At 51.1% G+C, this 23614-nt stretch overlaps 1 protein-coding gene and 3 long non-coding RNA genes across 24 annotated transcripts in view; 2 read left to right on the top strand and 2 right to left on the bottom strand.

Moving 5' to 3' along the window:
• Positions 1 to 2534: 2534 nt before the first annotated feature.
• Positions 2535 to 10625, bottom strand: LOC144330010 (uncharacterized). Its single transcript, XR_013395817.1, has 2 exons — positions 10548 to 10625; positions 2535 to 4351 (listed from the first exon to the last, which is right to left on the bottom strand). It is a non-coding gene; the product is annotated as an uncharacterized LOC144330010 (long non-coding RNA).
• Positions 10626 to 12297: 1672 nt separating this feature from the next.
• On the top strand, positions 12298 to 16807 carry LOC144330004 (uncharacterized). Its single transcript, XR_013395811.1, has 2 exons — positions 12298 to 12532; positions 14950 to 16807. It is a non-coding gene; the product is annotated as an uncharacterized LOC144330004 (long non-coding RNA).
• PPCDC (phosphopantothenoylcysteine decarboxylase) overlaps positions 16215 to 23614 on the bottom strand; it is a 28369-nt gene continuing 20969 nt past the window's right edge. For 8 of the 21 annotated variants that reach the window (XM_077939959.1, XM_001102073.5, XM_077939961.1 and 5 more), the window contains 4 exons: positions 22999 to 23094; positions 22034 to 22162; positions 17235 to 17403; positions 16215 to 16805 (listed from right to left, as the gene is read on the bottom strand). In XM_077939959.1, the coding sequence (XP_077796085.1) occupies positions 16720 to 16805; positions 17235 to 17403; positions 22034 to 22162; positions 22999 to 23094 (480 nt within the window). In that variant the 3' untranslated portion in view covers positions 16215 to 16719. Of the gene's footprint in view, positions 16806 to 17234; positions 17404 to 22033; positions 22163 to 22998; positions 23095 to 23143; positions 23259 to 23614 lie in introns of those variants that run through there. The other 13 variants (XM_077939966.1, XM_015142740.3, XM_077939967.1 and 10 more) reach the window with 4 other exon arrangements.
• Positions 20337 to 23243, top strand: LOC144330008 (uncharacterized). Its single transcript, XR_013395815.1, has 2 exons — positions 20337 to 20386; positions 22197 to 23243. It is a non-coding gene; the product is annotated as an uncharacterized LOC144330008 (long non-coding RNA).

Below are 23614 nucleotides of genomic sequence, written 5' to 3'. Positions count from 1 at the left end.
TAACCTCATGTGGTTCAAAGAAATTACTTCTCTTCTAACAAAGGGCAGCCTAAAAGCTCAGCCTGTAAATCACAGATAAACAGCTCAGGCACAGAAGGAAGGGGGTTGGGGGGGTTGGGATTGGGGGGAAGTCTCCTGGGTAATCACCAAACTTCACACTCATACAATGGGCCCCAGTAAAAACAGTGGGCCTTAATAAGCACATTCCTTTCCCTTTAGGCACACTAAGATAGGGAGGCTAAAAACGGACTGGGGTTGGGGGGTGGGTGCCTGAAGCTGCAAGACGATGCCTGGAACAGACACAGACACTCTCCCTCCCAGGTAAGTGACAAAATGGGGTAAAGGTGATAGAAACTCTGCTCTAAACAGATAGCACACCTGGTCACAACTAAATCATCAGACCCTAGGAGGATAATACATCCCCTCTTCACTAGCCCCCTCCTCGCTAGCCCATTTATGAAAACTCTAAACATTTTTATTGCAACTTGGCAACCTGCTTAGGATCCCCCTTTCAATGCAGAGCGGCTCCCGCCCCCGGCCACCAAATTCCTGCTCCAAACCCACTCCACCTGTGGGACCCTGATCTCCCCAGCTGCAAGACCAAGAATCCTGGCATCCACCCCAGCCAACAAGGCTGCCTCACTAAGTATTGCATTACACAGAGCCTGGGGTCCCCAATGACTCCCTTTGTGTACTATAGACATTAGTTCTTTTATCAAGGGTTTACTCACACTAGCTCTCTCTCACACTGTCCACCTTTATTTCAGCTGTCTGCTCCCGCTCTGCGGCTCCTGCCACCCCCACACCTGCAGCTGCATTTCCTGGCCCACAAGGCCAGCTCTTAGTTACAAAATTAACTTTTAAAAGGCTTTGACTTACTGGGTCCTCTGTATTTAATCCGGAGGTTGTTTTTTTTTTTTTCTTCATCTGATCTCTGGCCTCTGCAGGAATGCAGAGGGAGTTTTCTCTTTTTCTTGTTGAATCTCGAGTGCCTTTCAGACATTTTGAGTCCTAGGAGTGGACTCTTTGATCCCTTTAATTATTAGTTCTCTGAGGTTCTGCATTTGAGCCTGGTCCCTGGGATCATTATTATCCCATTTGGGATCAACATTTGGAAGTTTTTTGTTCGACTGTCAAGACTTCTTGCCTGGGAGGGTGTTACCTCTCCCATATAGTCATGGCCACTCTCCTAATCATTCCCCTTTCTTCTCCTATGAACAGGATATTTAAGATAGACATCATTTCAGCCCAGGTGTAAAAGCTGGGTCCTATGAATTTGTCCAGCTGGTCTGCTAAACCGAGGGGATCTCCTAGGAGTGGTTTCATTTCCTTCTTGAAATTCCTAACATTAGTACTTGTAAGAGGAGCATTTACAAAGCCAATCTCTCCCTGTTCCATAAGAACTTCCCTAAAAGGGAACATGCTAGATGCCTGCTGTGTGGATAGGGAAGTTCTCAATCTCTCTCCTATACTGTTCTAATTCTTTTTTAAAATTTTGATAAGGATTTAAAGAAGCAGTTGGTTCAGCTCCCCCATGGTCTCCAGGTCTTTTTTCCTCTAACCCTCCTGCTGCCCCTTGATCTTCCTGTCCCCTATTTTGTGAGACATATGGAGCGGGCACGCATGACGGGGGTCCCAGGGCTTTTCCCTAGGTGAGGGCTTTTTACTAGCTCTTTTTCTTCTTCTTTGAAGGGGAACATGGGGGTGAATTCCTTGATCCAGCAGACAGCATAACATCTCTTCTTATGAGGATGGGGTTTTATCATTCACATAGAGAATTAAAGCTTGGCATACCCAATCCTCATCTGAGCCTAACTTGGGCCAAAAGACTGAAGGTTTACAAATGGGTCTTTGGGCCAGGTAAAACAGCAATGCTTTATTATCTTTTGCTTTTCCTTGTCCCTGGTTCAAGGGTTGTTCCTCCAAACCTGCCACATTCTCCCCAAAGGACTATCTGGGGGAACGTCAGAGGGAGTCTCTTTGGCTCCCTATTTCCTTTGTCACCTAGGCCTAGAATTCCTGTTTCCCATTTTCAGTCAGTCTCTGAGTTTCCCTGTGTACTCAACCCCCCTTACTGAAGGTTTCTTGCACACCCCGAGAATAGCTTCATCAATTTCCAGCCATCTCCCTCTCGGGAGAAGAGAACCACAGATTGGGACTCTGCACTCACTTTGTATCTAAGATACATGTCAGTCACACACACGCTCAACTGCCGAAAATGCCCAACCACCAAGGCAGTACTTATAGTCCAATTTTCCACCTTGGCTCATGCACAAGGTTGCCTGGTTGCCACAGTGCCTGCTTTTCTCCCTGTGTCATCTCAACTGTCTCCTGAGTAAGTCTTGGGTTTGTCTGTGGCTTCTGTGGGGAGCTGGGATGCCCGACAGAGCAGGCCACCTAAATTGCGTAGGACATGTCTCCTCTCTTGGCCAGAGTCCCACTCCACGCAGGCATAGAGATCCCGGACAGGCCCCCAGGTTGTGAGAAACATGCTCACCTGTCCAAACCCAAAGAATGGACTTAGAGGCATGAAGAACAGTGAAAGTGAGACTTTTAATAGTGGTCTTGCAATATCGGGTGTCTTGCAGGCAGGCACACCTAGGACAGTCACAGCAGGTAATTTATCTCCTAGCACAAAAGTCCCTCCCCCAGTTCCTCATTGATCGAGTACTATGGGGTTACAATCTTTCCAGACATTGCCAACGTTTTATTATCCCCCTTATAAGATTATACCCCATCCCCTTCCCCACTTGTTTAGATTTCCCAATAATGAAACTTTTTTCCCTTTTATGGGTTCACCCCTCCTCTACATTCTGTTCATTTATTGTGACCTTCTAGATGCATGAGCCCTGTGGTTTGTTACGTTTTCAGGCTGGCTGCCATTACTTAGATTTATCATGCCTTAAAAATTGACCACTTAAAATGTTTTCTCACAGGCCAAGTATGGTGGCTCATGCCTGTAATCTCAGCACTTTGGAAGGCCAAGGTGGATCGTCTGAACTCAGGAGTTCGAGACCAGACTCGGCAACATGGCAAAACCCTGTCTCTATCAAAAATACAGAAAAATTAGCTGGGCATGGTGGGACACGCCTGTGGTCCCAGCTACTGGGGAGTCTGGGGTGGGAAGATCACTTCAGCCTGGAAGGCGGAGGTTGCAGTGAGTCAAAACCACACCCACTGCACTCCAGCCTGGGTGACAGAGTGAGACCCCATCTCAAAAAAAGGAAGAAAGAAAAATGAATGAATGAAAAGAGGTTGTGGATGTGTGGGGACAGTGCGACATGGAAACTCCCTGTACTTTCCACTCAGTTTTGCTGTGAACCTAAAACTACTTCAAATAACTTTACTAATTAAACAAATTAATAAATGAGTGAAGACATATGATCAGCCCTTGCTCATACAGCTTTGGCTTGCAGAGGCCTCAGGCCATTATGTTTGTGTGAAGTACCACAGGCAGACTCATCCCCCTGAGAGCCAGGACTTTCCTTCCCTTGTTCGCCCTGCAGACCTGCCACTGGCCCAGGCCTGGGTGCGAGCAGGTGCTGTGATCCACCTGACTGGATGACGGGGTGGCCTATTTCCTACCCATCTGCCTGCGATGTCATAAGTCAAGGGGAGTCCAAAGGCCATCTGAGCTTTGGTGTGTGCCCTCCATTGTCTATGCTATGGCCACTGGTCCACCCTGGAGGGTCAGGCTGGCTTGTGAGCGGAGCAAGAACTAACCCCTGAGGCTTACAAATTCTCCATGCACGCATATGCTTGCACACCTTCTGCTGCTAATCTGGAGTATTCCTGCATCCCAAACCACCGTGATTCTCTCAAGTTCCAAAGAGACTGAGCCGGGGCCATGGCAGAATCTATAGACCAGAGGGGACAGTCCTGGCTCCAGGATACCTCCAGGTACTAGTGTTCCTGTTCTCCAGTCATAAAAATGGGGCAACTCAGGGCATGACTTCTTTCCTAGAAAATTCCCAGGCAAACCTCTACCTTGGTCTTGCCTCCCTGGAAGCCCAGGACGATCCTTGTGGAAGCCTGGGGGGGCCTCTACCTTGCCCTAAACCCCCACTGCACACTCACCTTCCCTTGCAAGCCAGCCCTGGGAGAGGCCATACAGGGACTTCAGGGATGGTCTGGTGACTGGCCTGTCACCCTCCAAGACCCAAGCTTCGTTCTCTCCAGCTGACCTCCTCCTCTGGTCTTCCTCCAATGGCCCTGGGCCTTGGAGGCAACATGACTCACAGAAAGAGCAAGGGCTTGGAGCCTGCCAGAACTTCCTCACTTCCTAGCCGTGGGACCTTCAGAAAGTTAAGTAACTGGTCAGGCGCGGTGGCTCACGCCTATAATCCCAGCACTTTGGGAGGCCGAGGCAGGTGGATCACTTGAGGTCAGGAGTTCAAGACCGGCCTGGCCAACATGGTGAAACCCTGTCTCTACTAAAAATACAAAAAATTAGCTGGGCGTGGTGGTGTCCACCTGTAGTCTCAGCTATTCAGGAGGCTGAGGCAGGAGAATCACTTGAACCCATGAGGTGGAGGCTACAGTGAGCCAAGATTGCACCACTGCACTCCAGCCCGGGCAACAGAGCAAGGCTGTGTCTCAAAAAAAGAAAGAAAGTTAAGTAACCTCTTTGAACCTCAGCATCCTCATTTGTCAAATTCTTGCTCTCAGAAGAAATCATGGCCAGGGGACAATATCCACCTTAGTGTTGCTGTGAGGATTAAATTGTAAATCGTGGCCATTGCTTCACAGAGCATGGCTTCCCTCTGGTGCTCTGTGAGTAGTGACCATACATGCTGGTTTGCCTGGAACAGTCCGGTTGATGTCTACTGGCCTGGCATGTTAATTGCCCCTTTTCACTCTCAGAAGCGCCCAGTTTAGACAAAATATAGTCAGCCTATCTGTGTTTCTTTCTATTCCCAGCTCAGGTCCAGCCTGCATGAGCAGCACCACTATTTCTACTTTCCCCTCCAACAGGCCATGTTTGGTTTGTGGTTATGTTACTGACACACCAGGGGTTCGGTCTAGGTCCTGCTGTGGGTCACACAGAGAGCCAATGACTGAGACACAGAGGATTGCCAAGGAAGGCTTTAATCGAGTGCTGCGGCCAAGGAACTGGGAGCTCAGTCTCAAATCCATCTCCCTGGCTAAAATTAGGGGTTTGTACAGCAGGGAAGACACGTAACAATGTAAGGGAAAACAGGAACTCCGGAGGAGTAAGGAAGCGATCATGGTAATGAGGGGCCTGGGTCTCCCTGTCTGGATGCTATGATCTGTGAGTTTCAGTTATTTGATACTTTTTGAGGGGCCTGGTATCTCACTGTCTGAATCTGGTGAGTTTCAGGCTCTAAGACCAGATGTGTCAATTTCTGTTTATTAGGAAAAACTGTCTATGAAACTATTGGGTCAATTTCAGTTATATCCTTCTTTCTGGGCCTCAGGTTCCTCTTATACTATTACCATTTTTTAAAGATAGGGTCTCCCTATGTTGCCCAGGCTGCAGTCAGTGGCTATTCACAGGCGCAATCATAGCACACTATAGCCTCGAACTCCTGGGCTAAAGCGATTTTCCTGCCTCAGCCTCTGAGTAGCCGGGATTGCCCATGCACACCACCACACCTAGCACAAGTTCTTATTTCTTTTTTTTTTTTTTTTTTTTTTTGAGATTGACTCTTGCTCTGTCATCCAGGCTGGAGTGCAGTGACGCGATCTCAGCCCACTGCAACCTCCACCTCCTGGGTTCAAGTGATTCCCCTGCCTCAGCCTCCTGAGTACCTGGGATTACAGGCACGTGCCACCACATCTGGCTAATTTTTGTATTTTTAGTAGAGATGGGTTTCGTGGCTAATTTTTGTAGTTTTAGTAGAGATGGGTTTCACCATGTTGGTCAGGCTGGTCTCGAACTCCTGACCTCGTGATCCACCCACCTTGGCCTCCCAAAGTGCTGGAATTACAGGCGTGAGTCACCGTGCCCGGACTCATATTTCTTTTTTTGTTTGTTTTGAGATGGAGTCTGGCTCTGTTGCCCAAGCTGGAGTGCAGTGGCAGGATCTCCACTCACTGCAACCTCCACCTCCTGGGTTGATGCCGTTCTCCTGCCTCAGCCTCCCCAGTAGCTAGGACTACAGGCGCCCGCCACCATGCCCAGCTAATTTTTTGTATTTTTAGTAGAGACGGGGTTTCACCGTGTTCGCCAGGATGGTCTCGATCTCCTGACCTCATGATCCACCCACCTCAGCCTCCCAAAGTGCTGGGATTACAGGCGTGAGGCACCGTGCCCGGCCGACCGGCCTCTTATTTCCTAAATGGGGGTAACAATGCCCATCTTGAAGGATATTTAGGAGGCTTAAATGTAGGGTCTGGCACAGGCCAAGAGCCAAATAAACCTGAGTTCCCTTCCATGGCCTTCTCTCTCTTCCCTCCATCATGCCAGTTTCCCCCAAGCATGGCACACCAGAACTCAACTTCTCCCCTGCCAGGAGAGCAATTTCCAGAAGTTCCAGGTGACATATCAGCTCCCAAGCCAGGGCCAGGCCATGGTCTCTTCTGAGAGCAGGAAATCTTCAGGGCCAGGAGCAGTGGCTTACACCTGTAATCCCAACAATTTGAGAGGCTGAGGCAGGAAGATTGCTTGGGCATGGTGGCTCTTGCCTGTAGTCCTGGCTACTCCTCTGGCAGCTGAGGTGCAAGGAACACCTGAGCCCAGGGAGGTCGAGGCTGCAGTGAGCCATGATCGCACCACTGCACTCCAACCTGGATGACAGAGTAAGACCCTGTCTCTTAAAAAAATTTTGTTTACTTATTTATTTATTTATTTATTTATTTTGAAATGGAGCCTCACTCTGTCGCCCATGCTGGAGTGCAGTGGCACAATCTTGGCTCACTGCAACCTCTGCCTCCCGGGTTCAAGCAGTTCTCTGCCTCAGCCTCCTGAGTAGCTGGGATTACAGGCACCCGCCACCATGCCCAGCTAATTTTTGTATTTTTAGTAGAGACGGGGTTTCACCATCTTGGCCAGGTGGGTCTTGAACTCCTGACCTCGTGATTCACCCACCTCAGCCTCCCAAAGTACTGGGATTACAGGTGTGAGCCACTGCGCCTCGCCAAAAAAAATTTTTAATTAAAAAAATTTTATGTCTGGTGAGGACCTAGTTAAAAAAAAAAAATTGGGGGCAGGGCGCAGTGGCTCAAGCCTGTAATCCCAGCACTTTGGGAGGCCGAGACGGGTGGATCATGAGGTCAGGAGATCGAGACCATCCTGGCGAACACAGTGAAACCCCGTCTCTACTAAAAAATACAAAAAATACTAGCCGGGCGAGGTGGCGAGTGCCTATAGTCCCAGCTACTCGGGAGGCTGAGGCCGGAGAATGGCGTGGACCCGGGAGGCGGAGATTGCAGTGCGCTGAGATCCGGCCACTGCACTCCAGCCTGGGAGTCAGAGCGAGACTCCGTCTCAAAAAAAAAAAAAAAATTGTTTTAATTTTAGAGAGGGCCAGGGATGGTGGCTCATGCCTGTAATCCCAGCACTTTGGAAGGCCGAGGCGGGCGGATCACGAGGTCAGGAGATTGAAACATCCTGGCTAACACGGTGAAACTCCATCTCTACTAAAAATAAAAAAAAAAAATTAGCCAGGTGTGGTAGTAGGTGCCTGTAGTCCCAGCTACTTGGGAGGCTGAGGTAGGAGAATGGCATTAACCCAGGAGGTGGAGTTAGCAATAAGCCGAGATCGCGCCACTGCACTCTAGCCTGGGCGACAGAGCAAGACTCTGTCTCAAAAAAAAAAAAAAAAATTAAAGAGAGAAAGAAAGGATCTTCAGCATCCATGTGTTCATGTTCAACCCACGTTGGCTGCTTCCAAGCGCATTGCTATTGCTGGTAACATCGTTTTGCCTATACAGACGGAAGGCACCTTTGAACTCACCTTTGAACGCTCCTTCCTCTTCCAGGAATCCAGAGGCCTGAAAGGGAGTGCTGGGCCTCCAGTCCCTAAGGACCTGCTGTCCGGGCTAGCAGGCAAAGGGTCACCATGTAATCTCAGCAGATAAAGCCACCATGAGATGAGCCCATAGCAGCAAGGGAATGACTTGCTCCCAGATTCTACCTGGATTAGCCACATGTCCTCCAAAAGCCCTGAAGCTCATGTATCTGCCTCTTGCCCTTACTCCCACCCACTCCCCACATTCTTTTGCTATGAGACAACCGGTAGTTCTTCTGGCCTGACCATTCCCATTGCCTTGCCGCAGGGGGTACCAAACCTGGCTTAAATATTGTAGAATATTTGGTTCCACCAGGAAGTTCTCAGTGTAAACAACCTGTCAGTTATTGGGGTTGACTCTTAGCTCAGAGGCAGTTGCATGACACTTAATCACAGATTTTCATCCTGCCCTAGAAACCACAATACATGAAGGAAGCCATGAGAAGAAAAAGGTAATGAAGCAGCTGTCCAGTTGGGACTGAAAGGGCAGGCATCTGGTGGTGCTGGTGTGTGGTGGAAGGGGTGTTTCAACTGATCCCAAGGAGGTAAATGCAAATGAGGGTAGAATCCTGTGCAGGAGCCTGTTTGCACGTAGCTGTAGGGCAGAAAGAGAAAACCCTAGTACACTGCACTGGCTGTGTGGCCCTCAGTTTCTTGTCTATAAAACAGCTACATATGCTAATTGACTCCATTGTGAAGCTGTGATGTGAAAAGGGTGAAATGAGATCAAAGAAACACTTGGCAATATGGAGAACATGTAACACATACCCATAACCCAAGTATTATCTAGGGCTCCACCACATAGTTCAGTCCTACTCAGCTGCACTCAGAGAATTACACATTGCAAAGGGCTTTAAAAAGAACCTCGATCTTGTTGCAGTGAGCTGAGATCGCACCACTGCACTACAGCCTGGCAATAGAGCAAGACTCCATCTCAAAAAAAAAAAAAAAAAGAATCTTGGCCAGGCGCAGTGGCTCATGCCTGTAATCCCAGCACTTTGAGAGGCTGAGGCGGGCAAATCACAAGGTCAGGAAATTGAGACCATCCTGGTTAACACGGTGAAACCCCGTCTCTACTAAAAATACAAAAAATTAATCGGGTGTGGTGGCAGGCGCCTGTAGTCCCAGCTACTCGGGAGGCTGAGGCAGGAGAATGGTGTGAACCTGGGAGGTAGAGCTTGCAGTGAGCCAAGATCGTGCCACTGCACTCCAGCCTGGACCACAGACTGGACCACAGAGCGAGACTCCATCTCTAAAAAAAAAAAAAAGAGAGAACCTTGATCTTTACTTGGGTCTCTTGAAGAACATAAAGTGTGTCAAATTCACAATTCTCAGCAACATTCCTCAAAAATCCTTTTATTCCCCACCCCATCTCCTTCTACCCCTTAGCTGCTCTGAGACCCTATTAAGCCAACTCCAAACCACCCAGGCTGGAGTGCGGTGGTGCAATCTCGGCTCACTGCAACCTCTTCCTCCTGGGTTCAAGCAATTCTCTTGCCTCAGCCTCCTGAGTATCTGGGATTACAGGCATGTACCACCACACCTGGCTAATTTTGTATTTTTAGTAGAGACAGGGTTTCACCATGTTGGCCAGGTTGGTCTTGAACTCCTGACCTTAAGTGATCTGCCCACCTCGGCCTCCCAAAGTGCGGGATTACAGGCGTGAGCCACTGCGCCTGGCCACAAGGAAAGACTGAACAACACTGTGAGGTCAGGAGAGAGAAAAAAACTATACTATAATAAACAAAACAAAATTATTTTTCGTGGATGGGGCTGAAGACTGCTATAAATCTTGCACCAACACACACACACGGTGTCATTTAGTCTCCCTCCCCCACTGGCCACAAGGAGAGTGGGTTGTTTTTGTTTGTTTGTTGGATATTGTGTTTTGTTTTTAGCACTCACCACCTTAGGGAAAGACCATGGCTTTTACAGTTTTTAATGGTGTTGATTTTTCTTCACATTGTTACTCACTTTTGTCACCCCTTTTCCAGAATCAAGGGTGTGGTCAAGGCCTTCAGCACAACCTAGATTCCCCTTCTCAGCATCCTGGCTTCCTCCTAGACTCCAGCTTCTCAATCCGGCCCCAGTCTGTTCTGCACATACCGCCTCGGTGATCTTGACCACACTCCACACTCACCATGTGCCTCCCCTGCTAACAGCTCCCAACCTCCCCAGCACGTGGAGCCTGAGTTCCTCCTTGGGTGTCCTACATCAAGCACATGGCAGCACGTCTTCACCCTTTGTATCCTTGGTCCTCCTGTAAGCCCCAGTCCAAGTTCTGTTCCCTCCAGGAGACCCACCCTGACTGCTCAATTCTGAAGTAGAGTCCATGCCACACAGTCTCACTTTCGTTGTTTACTGTTATTTGATCATTGTGAGTCTTTCTCCCGTAAGAACATAAACTCCTTGAGGTCAGGGATCTTAAAGGCTTATTAAAAGCACACAAGGATACTCAAAATTCATTTTCCTCTGTTAGCTTGTGACAAGAAAAGAAGGCCCATTTCTACTCCAAAGGCCTTGATGAATATCTTCAAGGCCAGGCATGGTGGCTCATGCCTGTAATCCCAGCACTTTGGGAGGCCAAGGCAGGTGCATCACTTGAGTCCAGGAGTTCAAGACCAACCCGGGCAACATGGTAAAATCCCATCTCTGCAAAAAATAAAAAATTAGCCAGGCATGGTGGCATGTGCCTGTAGTCTCAGCTACTGGGGAGGTTAAGGTGGGAGGATCGATTGACCCCTGGAGTTCCAGGCTACAGTGAGCTGTGACTGTGCCGCTGCACTGCAGTCAGCCCAGGTGACACAGTGAAACCCAGTCTCAAAAACAAAATCTCCAGATGCCTTTGCCAAGTCTTTGTGTTTGTTCGTTTGTTTGCACTAACTCTCTACCATCATTTTTAAGAACTTCTAGATAAAGAACAGAAAGAGGCCGGGCTCACACCTGTAATCCCAGCACTTTGGGAGGCTGAGGCAGGCAGATCACTTGAGGCCAGGAGTTTAAGACTAGCCTGGCCAACATGGTGAAACCCCGTATGTACCAAAAATACAAAAATTAGCTGGGCCGTGGTGGCGTGCACCTGTAGTCCCAGTTACTCAGGAGGCTAAGATGGGAGGATTACTTGAGCCCCAGAAAGTCAAAGCTGCAGTGAGCTGTGATTACGCCACTGCACTCCAGCATGGATGACAGACTGAGGCCCTACCTTAAAAAAACAAACAAAAAGAGCAGAAAAATCTTTTTATATTTTTACTTATTATTATTAAATTTTTTAGAGACAGAGTCTCACTCCTCACCCAGGCTGGAGTGCACTGGCATGATCATAGCTCACTGCAGCCTTGGACTCCTGGGCTCAAGTGATCCTCCCACTTCAGCCCCCTAAGTAGCTGGGAAGACAGGTGTGTGCCACCATGTCCAGTTAGTTGTGTTTCTTTTGGTAGAGATGGAATCTCACTATGTTGCCTAGGCCTGTCTCAAACTTCTGGTCTTAAATTGATCCTTCTGCCTTGGCCTACCAAAGTGTTGGGATTACAGGTGTGAGCCACTGTGCCTGACCAGAAGGAACTCTTTTTAAAATGTATTCATCTGGCCCAACAATTAAAAATGAAGTCACCTCCTTTTTTTTTTTTTTTTTGAGACAGAGTCCTGGCCTGCCTCCTATCTTTGTTTCTCAACCACTCAGTTAGTTCCCCTGCCAAGAGGAAAACAATAGACTTTTTTTCTGTTTATCTTTTTAAAAGCATTTGATGCATACACAAGTCAATAAGAATATATCCTCCTTTTCTTTCCCCACCCCCATTTTTTCTACACAAGCGTGCATGTGACACACATTCTTCTGCACCTTGCTTTTTCTGTTTAACAATGTACCTCAGAAATCTTCCCAAATCAGCTTCCTCAACACTTTGTTTTATGGTTGTGTAGAGTTCCAGTGTATGGCCGGGTGCGGTGGCTCACGCCTGTAATCCCAGCACTTTGGGAGGCTGAGGTGGGCGGATCACAAGGTCAGGAGATCGAGACCATCCTGGTTAACACGGTGAAACCCCGTCTCTACTAAAAATACAAAAAATTAGCCGGGTGTGGTGGCGGGCACCTGTAGTCCCAGCTACTCGAGAGACTGAGGCAGGAGAATGGTGTGAACCTGGGAGGCAGAGCTTGCAGTGAGCCGAGGTTGCGCCACTGCACTCCAGCCTGGGCGACAGAGCAAGACTCCGTCTCAAAAAAAAAAAAAAAAGAGTTCCAGTGTATGAAGGAACACTAATTTATTTAACCAATCTCCTGGCTGTTAGATAGTGAGGGTGTTTCCAGTCTTTTAGTACCATATACAAGGCTGCAATAAATCTCCTGTTCAGACATAATGTCATACAACTGAGTCTATCCGTGGGACAAATTCCTAGAAGCAGAATTGCTGGGTCAAAGGGTAAGGTGCATATGTAATTTTTTTTTTTTTTTTTTGAGACGGAGTCTCGCTCTGTCACCCAGGCTTGGAGTTCAGTGGCATGATCTCAGCTCACTGCAACCTCTGCCGCCCGGGTTCAAGCAATTCTCCTGCCCGAGCCTCCCAAGTAGCTGGGATTACAAGCATGCACCACCATGCCTGGCTAATTTTTTGTATTTTAATAGAGACGAGGTTTCACCAGGTTGGCCAGGCTGCTCTCAAATTCCTTGAACTCAGGCAATCTGCCCGCCTCAGCCTCCTGAAGGGCTAGGATTACAAGTGTGAGCTATTGTGCCCAGCCCTTGGTCTTTTTGTCATCAATGCATAGGAACTCTTTATATATTAGGAGAATCAGCCCTTTGTTTATGACCTGCAGATAATTTCCCCAGCATGTTGTCCTTTGACCTTGACTTTGGGTTGTTGCTCAGTGAACCTATTTTTCTATAGTCAAATTTATCAATCTTTGCTTTTGTGGTTCCTAAATTTTGTCTCTTGTGCAGTAAGGAGCAGAAACCAATAGCCCCAACACACACACCACTTTTTTGTCAGTACAAGCTTGGAGTGACTTGCTGGGTTCTGTAAGGAATAGGACAACTCCTGCTCTCCAAGAGATCCCAGTGTTAGGAGGAAATAAAGTAAACTGACAATTACAATTCTGTTGTAATAAATAGTGGTGGCAAGGCACGGTGGCTCACTCCGGTAATTCCAGTACTTTGGGAGGCCGAAGCAGGAAGATCAAGAGGTCAGAAGTTCGAGACCAGCGAGGCCAACATGGTGAAACCCCGTCTCTATTAAAAATAAAAAAATATATAAAAAAAATTAACAATCAGGACAGGTACGGTGGCTCACGCCTGTAATCCCAGCACTTTGGGAGGCCGAGGCAGGCGGATCACAAGGTCAGGAGATCGAGACCATCCTAGCTAACATGGTGAAACCCCCTCTCTACTAAAAAAATACAAAAAAAAGTTAGCCGGGCATGGTGGCAGACGCCTGTAGTCTCAGCTACTCGGAAAGCTGAGGCAGGAGAATGGTGTGAACCCAGGAGGCGGAGCTTGCAGTGAGACGAGATCGCGCCACTGCACTCCAGTCTGGGAGACAGAGCGAGACACCGTCTGAAAAAAAAAAGCAGAGCGTGGTGGCATGCCTGTAATCTCAGCTTCTCAGGAGGCTGAGGCAGGAGAATTGCTTGAACCTAGGAGGCAGAGGTTACAGTGAGCCAAGATCACACCACTGCACTCCAGCCTGGGTGACAGAATGAGGCTCCATCTCAAAAAAAATAATAAAAATAAAAAATAATAGTAGGAAGCACCATGGGAACCTGGGCAAGGAGGATGCAGTCAGCCAGGGAAGGCTTTCCAAAGGAGGTAGCACCCAGGTACATCCAGAGGCATGTGTGGGAGTCAGTCTTGTCCCAGTAAAAGCAGCAGCATGTACACAAGCAAGAGGCCTGGCCAGTTCAAGGTCGTCCAGCCTGGCAAGAGAATAGGGAGCCCTTCAGGGTTGGCGTGTGTGGTAAAGGGCAGGGCTAGAAGGGTAGGCAGGAGCCAGATCACAAAGGGCCAGGTGTATACTGCCCAGGAATTTGGGCCTGATCTGAGGCAGTGGGGAGGCAGCAGCGGGACCTGACCAGCGCAGCGGGGTGCAGGAAGGGCTGGAGGCGGCCCAGGGTGGAAGCTGGGCCTTGGTTTGGAGGCTTCTGCCTCCCACCCAGCAGCATCCACAGCAGCCTTGAAGGGCTCATGGCTGCCACACAAGAGTGCATGTTTCAGACCCAAATGTTCTATTCTCTGAAACTTCCAGAATTCTATAAAAATATCAGGGAGGCTAGAATCTTCTCTGAGAAACATTTCTCCCCAAGATGAAGATAACTTCCAGTGCTTGGACACCTCATGGGGAAAGCGGTGATTGTCACTCCCACTCAGCACCTCGCTGGCAGATGGGGCCAGCTAAATGCAGCACCTGCTCCTCTTAGCTCCAGTCTGGCTCAGGCAACAGCTGGGCTCTTTAGGCCCAGCCCAGCCCCATTCATCCAGACCCCCCCTTCAAAATGAGCAGCAGGGATGCAGGACTGCTGTGGGTGGGAGATGGAGAGGCGAACCCCCAGGGACAGGGGCCTCCAGCTGGCCTGAGTCCACAGAGATCTATGTTCCCTTCTAGCCAACAAGGCAAAGTCCTACTGAGCAGCAACAGCTGTTTTCAGAGCTCTGGGACAGTGGCCTGTGAACTTCCCTGCTCCCATGGCCTTTTCACACAGGCACTTTTTGGTTGATCTCCCTGGGCAACTGCCTTCCCTAAAATGCCTGGCATAGATCCTCACACATGATGAATACTCAGAAAACGGTATCAGTTTCTGTTAAAATTGGGAAGTGGCTGGGCGCGGTGGCTCACGCCTATAATCCCAGCACTTTGGGAGGCTGTGGCCAGCAGATCACTTGAGGTCAGGAGTTCGACATCAGTCTGGCCAACATGGCAAAACCCATCTCTACAAACAATTCAAAAATAAGCTGGGCGTGGTGGCAGGCACCTGTAATCCCAGCTACTCAGGAGGCTGAGGAGGGAGAATGGCTTGAGCTGTGATTGCACCACTGCACTCCAACCTGGGCGACGGAGCGAGACTGTGTCTCAAAAAATAAATAAATAAAAATAAAAATAAAATTGGGAAGCCTCACCATTTACTGGTGGGTTGCTGAGGGAGAGGAAGGGCAATGTGGACAAGAAGGAAGTTGGAAACCCTGGAAATGGACTTTTAGGACCATCCCTGGGTTTCAGTTACCCAGGTTCCCTTCAGGCCCCATCCCCAAGCTAGCCAAAGAAGTTGGTTCTTGATGTTACTAGTTATAGTTTATTTCGTGCCCTAAGGCAATTTTATCCCAAAGGGTCACATGGTGAAGTCAAGTGCTGTTGAGATAAAGGCTGTGGAGGCTGCTGGAGCACTGATTCCAGCCAGAGGGCTTCCTGGTCCCCTCAAGGCACCTCTACTCTCAGCGTTCTCAGAGCCCACGTGGGATGTCCCCTATACCTGGCCTGGAAGTCGGAGGGCAGGAAGCCAGCCTCAGGCTCAGTTCCAAATATCCAGACAAGCCCTCCCCACTGCAGCCACACCAAATGGCAATTAGGTCAAAAGCTGGGTAGCAGAGGGTTTCTGGGCCAGAGTGCATGGTGTCTCTGGATCTACTTCCCTTGGTCATGTATACTGGGGGTCGGGGGGTCACAGACACCCAGGCCCCTGCCTCAGGTCCAGCAAAGCTGAAAGGATGAGAACAGAGGAAACCAGGAAGCAGGAAAGAGGCCTGGGACCCAGGGCAGGGTCAACCCTCCTGGCTGCTTACCTGTCACCTGCATAAAGGGATGTGTCAGCTTAGCATCCAGGATTTTCTTTTTCCCAAAATGAGATGGGGCATTGCAGTAAATGTTAGGAAAGCTCTCTGGCATATAAGCATGCCTAGTTTTAACTTCCATTGATTTGACATTTACTATGTTCCAGGCACTCAGTGGCATGGGTATTTTGCACACATAATTTCACCGAATCCTCTCAACAACTCCCTGAGGGTAGGAAACAAGATAGCTGAGGAAAGTGAAGGTCAGGAAGGCTAAGTCCTGAACCAAACTCCCACTGCCAGTAAGTGGCAGAGCTGGGATTGGAACTAGGGGCTTTCTGGCTTCAGAACTTTATCCTTAACCACCATGTTATATGGGGACTAAAGAGTACCAGTGAGTCATCAACCCAGACCCTTCCCCAGCCACACCTGGCAACACCCCCTGGTCTCTGGGACCACAGTTGGGTTATAGGGAAAGAATGGAGCCTCCTAAACGGTGATTGTTCTTTATTTCCCCGCACCTTCAATCTCATGGCATGGTCTGCAGGAAACCTCAGAGTCCTGCCAACTCGCAGGCTTCGCTGATCGCATGGCATCTGGGCACCCCGCCAAAGAGCTGAAGCTCCCAAGGCTCAGCCAGGACTCTCCAGCTGTGGTGTTTCTAAAAGTCATTCTGGGTGAGATGTAGAGCCGAGTTTTCCCAGTCGCTCAGTCCTCCTCCAGTGAGGACAACACTGCTTGCTCTCCTGGCTTGCCTCGCCCATCCAGGAAAAGGTGGGGATGGGCTCTAGGCAGCGGCCTCTCTTGGTTGAAAGAAGCTGAGACCTGAGCCTTCTGTCCAGTATAACCTGGAGCAGGCCCAGCCCCTGGGGAGGCTCAGAGCAGGCCCCCCATTCAGCAAATAAGGGAATCCTCCTATTTTGCCAACATCCATCTTCACCAACTTGGCCTGAACACATGCTGAATACAGAGGGACAACCATGACAGAAATTCCAGGTCAACTCTGCTGGAAGCCACTGTGCTGGAAGAGGACTTCTTTCACTTTGTCCACGATGGTCCCCACTTCAGCCATGGCCCCCAGACCTGGGAGCAAAATTCCGCTGTAGCCAGACAGGCAGACAGTGCCTGTAGCCCTGCAGACCCCTGCCCATTGCTCCCTGAGTGCTCCACCGAGAGCCCAAGGCCTGAGAGGGCAAGGTCTGTCTCTGCCTGAGTCAGACACATCATATCTCTCCCGAGACCCCCGGTGAGGCCCTGGGAATCGTTCCAGTGGCCATCCTTAACTACGTGTGGGCTGCGTGCCAGGGACTCTACCATGTACTTTACATGGTCCATCCCATTTTACCCTACCAATCTGGAGGCAGGAATTACAATTCCCATTTTCCAACTGAGAAAGCTAAGCTCAGAGAATGGTTTGCTAAGGTCATAACAGGCCAGGAACTGAACTGAGATGTGACCCCAAAGCTGAGCCCCTTCTACGGCCATGGGCTATGAGCCTGGCAAGACACCCACCTTCGTCTCCACACACCAGCTTCTTGGCCACACAGGGGATCTCGACATAGCCGAAGGCCTTGAGCTGGTCTACCTGCTGCGCTGTGATAGGGTGCTCCCACATGGCGGTGTTCATGGCCGGGCAGAAGAGCAGGGGCTTGCTGCGGTCCCAGGCCCGGATGATGCAGGTCTGTGAACAAAGCCGGGGAAGTGGGGGTCTTGCTACTCTGTCTGCCACCTTCCCCACTGCCCTCCAGACCCTGCAGCCAGCAGCCCAGCTGTGGGCTTGAGATGAATGGGCACAGCCTGGCTGCAGAGAACTGTCTCGTCTCTCAGGGGTGGAGGCTGTGTCTCCTCGCCTCTCTCCACCTCCCCACAGGCTCTGGCACAGGATCCTACAAACAGGAGGTGCTCAACCAACGCTCAGACCTCCAGCAGGTATCCCTGTGCCTAAGCCTCCTCCAGGTAGGCTCACACCTCCTGGGAGAAGCAACCCTGGGGAGCAGAAGGCAGGCTTTTTTGGTTACACCAGAAAGCAAAGGACGAGGCTGCTCCTCAGTGGGGCCCATCTACCCGACATCAGCTCTGCAAGGCCAGCTAAAGTCTGGCAATGAAAACATCTGCCGTTACCAAAACCTTCTCATGTATAGGATCTCATTAACCCTCACTGTGACCTTATAAAGAAGGTGTTGGCTGGGTGCAGTGGCTCACACCTGTAATCCCAGCACTTTGGAGGCCGAGGCAGGCAGATCACAAGGTCAGGAGATCAAGACCATCCTGGCTAACATGGTAAAACCCTGTCTCTACTAAAAATACAAAAAATTAGCCAGGCGTGGTGGCAGGCACCTGTAGTCCCAGCTACTTGGGAGGCTGAGGCAGGAGAATCGCTTGAACCTGGGAGGCGGAGTTTGCAGTGAGCCGAGATCACACCACTGTACTCCAGCCTGGGTGACAGAGCAAGACTCCATCTCAGGAAAAAAAAAAAAAAAAAAAAAAAGGAAGGTGCTGTCCCATTTCACAGATGGGGAGCTGCAGCTCCCTGAGAGGTAAGCAGTCATCCAAGTCCACACCCGGACAATGGGCGCCACTCAGGCAGTTTTCCACTGCACAGCCTCACCATCTCCCAAATCCAGGCTGTCCCACCAAGCCACAGACCTGAGCAGCTATGAAAGGAGCCATCCAGCTCACAGAGTCCTTTGTGCCATGGACTTTGAAATTATGTAGCGCTGAGTTCAAATCCTGGCTGTGCTCTGTATTACTAGCTGTGAGAACCTGGACATGGGACTGAAGGCCAGGGCCTGCTTTCCTCTCTAGAAAGGTCCCTCCCTGGGCAGCAGTGAAGACTGAGGTGAGAATGACTACAAAGCTCTGAGCGCAGGGCCAGGCACAAAGCACAGGCTCCAGGGCAGTGACTCCTGGGCTTCCCACAGGCGTAGGCTCCCTGGGCTGGGGGCCGCCTGGGGAGAGAGAAGCTCCCAGTGCTCTGACTAATCCAGACACTCCTTCCAGGGCTGTGAGCCCCTCAGGGTAACAGGGGCTGGAAACCCCTCCCCTGAAGGGAAGCTCATCTGGGAAAAGAGGGAGTCCAGAGAACAATGCCTCGACAGGCCAGGACCAGCACCTCCCCCAAGTCCCAGGGACAGGGAGGAAGCAGGACAGCAAACAGCCCTGGGACCTGGCTGCTTGCATCAGCCACAGCATTAGTTTCCCACCAAGCCTTCTCAATGCGGCACCCGGGCTATGAGTGGACAGTTTCAGTCACACTTCCTCTTGGCTCCGTGCCACCCACTACTTCTGCAGAAGTCAAGAGCATACCTAGAAGAATCTCTCCACTGTGTGCAGGGTGGGAGCAAGGGCTGGGCTTGGCTTTCTAAGTGCCCTCAAAGCAAAGAACACCAACCAGGGTGAAAACCAGCACTCTACCTCCTCTCAGACAAGCCTCAGCTCCTCTGAACCCACGAAAGCAGACGAGGGAAAGGAGGGCCTCGGTTCCCACGGTGACATCTCTTTGGCCAGTGCTGTGTTCAACACTTCAGGCTATGCCCCTGGGAGTTCACGTGGACAGGGGAGAAGGCCTGGATCCCAGTTAGGAGACCGGCTCCTAGCCAGAATGGTGACCCAGAGAGATTGTCTGCTCTTTCTAGGTCCGACTGCCTGTTTAGCACAAATAGGCCAGGGCCTTATTGAGCTAGAGGACAGAGGGAGATGGGCCTGGAGGCCAGGAGCACGGTCACGCCTAGCACACTGCCCTCACAGCACTCCACGCCCTGGGCCCTGGAAAGGGAGGTTTGTGGAGGGAGGAGCAGGCTCAGCTTCCTTTCAGGGATGTAGGGAGAAAACAGCTACAGAGAGAGAACACAGCCACAGGCCACCAATGCCCACACTTCAAACTTTGTAAAATTTGAGATTCCTTGAAACGTTTGTGACTTCCAAGGAAAACCTTTGAGGCAAATGATCCGGGGGCTGGTCTTGGGAACATGTTTCACTTCCCAGCCAACTCTGGAGGAGAGAAGCCCAGGGATTTCATGAAGTGATGGCAGCTTAGAAGGAAAATGGAGGCCGGGCGCGGTGGCTCAAGCCTGTAATCCCAGCACTTTGGGAGGCCGAGACGGGCGGATCACGAGGTCAGGAGATCGAGACCATCCTGGCTAACACAATGAAACCCCGTCTCCACTAAAAATACAAAAAAGCTAGCCGGGCGAGGTGGCGGGCGCCTGTAGTCCCAGCTACTCGGGAGGCTGAGGCAGGAGAATGGCGGGAACCCGGGGGGCGGAGCTTGCAGTGAGCCGAGATCGCGCCACTGCACTCCAGCCTGGGCGACAGAGCGAGACTCCACCTCAAAAAAAAAAAAAAAAAAAAAAAAAAGAAGGAAAATGGAAAGCAGAGCTTGCAGGAAGGAGGAAAGCACCCTTGCAGAGCTGACCCAGGCCAGGGCTTAGCTCCCAGAGGCCAGTGCTTTGTCACACCAGCTGCTGCTGACCCACCAGCGGGGAGCCTGGAGATTTGATGAGATGGTGCTGGCCACACAGAACTCTGACCCAATTTGATGAGAGCAGCCAGGAAATTCAACTGTTCTAGCTGCAGCTGCTATGTCAGTTGTGGCACCAGTGCTGCTGGGAAGCCTTTTTGTTTGTTTTTTGAGACAGAGTCTCACCTCTGTAGCCCAGGCTGGAGTACAGTGGCACAATCACAGCTCACTGCAGCCTTGACCTCCTGGGTTCAAGCGATCCTCCCACCTCAGCCTCCTGAGTAGCTGGGGACCACAGGCATGCACCACCACACCTGGCTAATTTTTTTGTATTTTTTGTAGAGATGGAGTCTCACCATGTTGCTCAGGCTGGTCTCAAACTCCTGGGCTCAATAGATTTTCCTGCCTCAGCCTCCCAAAGTGCTGGGATTACAGGCATGAGCCACCATCCCCGGCCCTTTCTTTTTTTTTTTCAATAGAGACAGGGTCTCGCTATGTTGCCCAGGGTGGACCACACTGGCTATTCTGGCTATTCACAGTCACAATCAAGGGGCACTGCAGCCTAGAACTCCTGGGCTTAAGCGATCCTCCCACCTCAGCCTCCCAAGTAGCTGGGACTATAGGGAAAGTCTTCCTGATGACATTACTCCCAGGCTCTCTTCTCTGCACTCCCTTCCCCTGTTCCTGGCCACACAAGTTGTTCTTCTGCTCACTCTGTGCTCTTATTCAAATGATGCTTAAATCACTGGCAGATTCTTTGAGGAGTGCCTTTAGAGCCCATTGACAAGTATACAAGAACACTAATCTGTGACCCCAAAAAACATCCTGTCCCAGCTTCATTATCCACCTTCTTCACCACATGAAACTCTGAAAAACTCCCAGCTACTTGCAAAAGTAAAACTGCTAGCTACCCCATACATGCAGTATTTACTGGATGTCTACCACAGGCCCAGCACTATGCAAGGTGGTGACTCCATAGTCAAAGGACTGACTGGGGTCATTCAGGACTGTAGTCCTCACCAGAGGATACTCCCTTCCCACTGCCATGGGTGATCAAGCGTGGCATTCTCCTTCCAGCCTGGGAGCTCCGTGTCCTGTGAGGCTCTCAGCATAGATCCCAGTACGTGGTAGGCGAAAGCTCAATAAATGAGGTGAGGGGTGGCAATAAGGGAGAGGGAGGAGAGAAATCACACCCAAATCTTCCCAGAACGATTATATAAACAAAGGCAGCTCCCCTTTACGGGCAACAGCTCCCTGGAGGCATCTTAGGCCTAGGACAGCGCCCACTTTGGACAGCTGGACTTCCATTTCTCCCTACCACCCATCGGCTCTCGCCACTGCCCCTATCTTTCTCCCCTCTTCCCCTCTAAGCTTCCCGTAATATATAGGAACACTACAAGGGCAATAAAGTGTATGAGACATCTATGAAGAAGTGAATCCCCAATCACATTGCCCACGTGTATACCCTGATCTGGGGAGAAGGCAGAAGCAGGAGGTGATGGGGCTGGGCAGAAACAGTGGAAGAGCACATCCAGGCAGCCCACAGAGAGGGACAAAGAACAAGGAACGAGGGTCTGCTTGTGGGCACCTGGCTGGATGCCAAGGGCAGGGGAGAAGGGGACACTCCTGGGGAGCAGCAGTAGGTCAAGCTGACCCATCAGGACCAGGGCTGTGCCCACGTGCTGGAGAGAAGGTGAGATGACTAGGGGGCGATGGGGGGAATGGGAGAGCATGATCTCCCTGAGTAGACTGGGGCCCCACAGCAGCAGGTCTCCTTGTACAAGGATGTCTGCAGCTCAGCAAACTGGGAGTGAAGCCCAGGGAGGGACAAGGGCACCAGGGCATCACTCACAAGCAAGTTGTCACAGATGCCACTGGCCACCTTCCCCAGCGTGTTGGCATCAAGAGGAGCCACCAGCAGGAGGTCTGCCCACCTCCGCAGGTCAATGTGCAGAACTGGGTCAGAGCGGCTCTTCCACATCTGGCAGAGGGAAGAAAAAGGGGTCAGTGTGGAGGAAGTGGGATGCAGCGCCAAGGCAGGCGAGGAGACTGAGAAGCCCACTGACCTGCCCTGCCCAGGCCAACCTCCGTTCCCTCCTGCAGCTAAGCTGGCGAGCACTAGCCATGGAGCCAGCAGCCGAGAGAACCAGGCCAGAGGAAACAAGCGCCCCTTGTCTCTCTGAGCTACTCCCTTCACGGTTTGGCTTTCAAGAGAACTGACATCTGGCAGGGAGCTCCCGGCCTGTCTGCTTGAGGCGGATGCTTGGGTTGTCCAAGCCAGTGGAAGGCTCTGGGGCAGTGAGAAATGGAGGGGGTGGGGGCAGGGAAGACAGACCAGCCGGAAATGTTCTAGGCTGAGAATGTTTGGAAATGCCTGGCAGGGAACCCCTGTGAGGCCCACACTCAGTGTCTGGTGAATCAGCCAGTGCCCACCCATCCGCAGGGGAGATGCAGCAGAGCCCAGTGGCCGTGGGAAGTGAGGCGTTCTCTTTAGCCCTGACGCCAGGAGCCACGTGGACAAGGGTGGTGGGAACAGAGCTCCTCTGTGGTTTCATCAGCCCAGATAAGTACAAGGACACTCAACCTCAGGCACCAGGCCAAAGCCCAGCTCCGCCTGGGCTGGGAGGAGACTAGGGCCTCCTGCAGGCCAGAAGCTAGACAGATGTTTTCTTCATTGCCTCTGCCCAGAGGGCCCTGACCGTGGATTTGAGCCCAGCCTGTCTGTTCCAGCTGCCAGACCATAGGCTGCAGGGAGGACTGCTCTGTCCTGCTGGTGGAAAGTCAACGGGACTCAGCCCAGGAGCCCCCAGCACTGACCTCCCATTCATCAGCATCGCTGTAGAGGGTGACAGGAATGTCCTGGGGGCTGTAGAAATGTTTGGCTCTCTCAGTTGTGACCACTGCTACTTCCAGCTGTCACCAAGAAAAAGGGGGTGGTGGGGAGGGAGGAAGAAACTGTTACCAGAGTCACAGGCCTGGAGGTCACAGGAGGGTCAGGGCAGGCAAGTGCTGTCTTCACAGGCTGGCTTTAGAGAAGACTTCCCTCCTTAGCTGCAAGCCCCATGTCTGCTTAGCTACTTCTGCTGTCACCCAAAGGTCAGGCCCTACCAGGTGTGGCTGTTTCACTTCCCTATCTGAGGGGCTGCTGAGGAATGAGTCACCAACTGCCCATATATACAAAGCTGCAAGCTCCTGCCACTCGGGCAGAGGGAGGCCCAGGGGCAGAGGCACGCAAGTGACAGGAAAGGAAGTCAAGGCCAGGGCTGCAGAGGCCACAGCAGGCAGGAGGGGCCACCCAAGGAGGCTCATAGGTCCTGAGTTCTGTGCCACACAGCAGCCCTGCCCTCTGCAGGCCAAGGCACTGGGGGCTGAGGCACAGCATGTCCTCTGTGCATGCACGCCCCCAAGAGAAGGCAGACAGTGTCCCTTCACG

The sequence above is a fragment of the Macaca mulatta genome, chromosome 7 (assembly GCF_049350105.2).
Source record: "Macaca mulatta isolate MMU2019108-1 chromosome 7, T2T-MMU8v2.0, whole genome shotgun sequence".
In the NCBI taxonomy this organism is placed as follows: domain Eukaryota; kingdom Metazoa; phylum Chordata; class Mammalia; order Primates; family Cercopithecidae; genus Macaca; species Macaca mulatta.
Note: the sequence above shows the minus strand (reverse complement) of the source record. Positions and strands in the feature narration are given on the sequence as shown.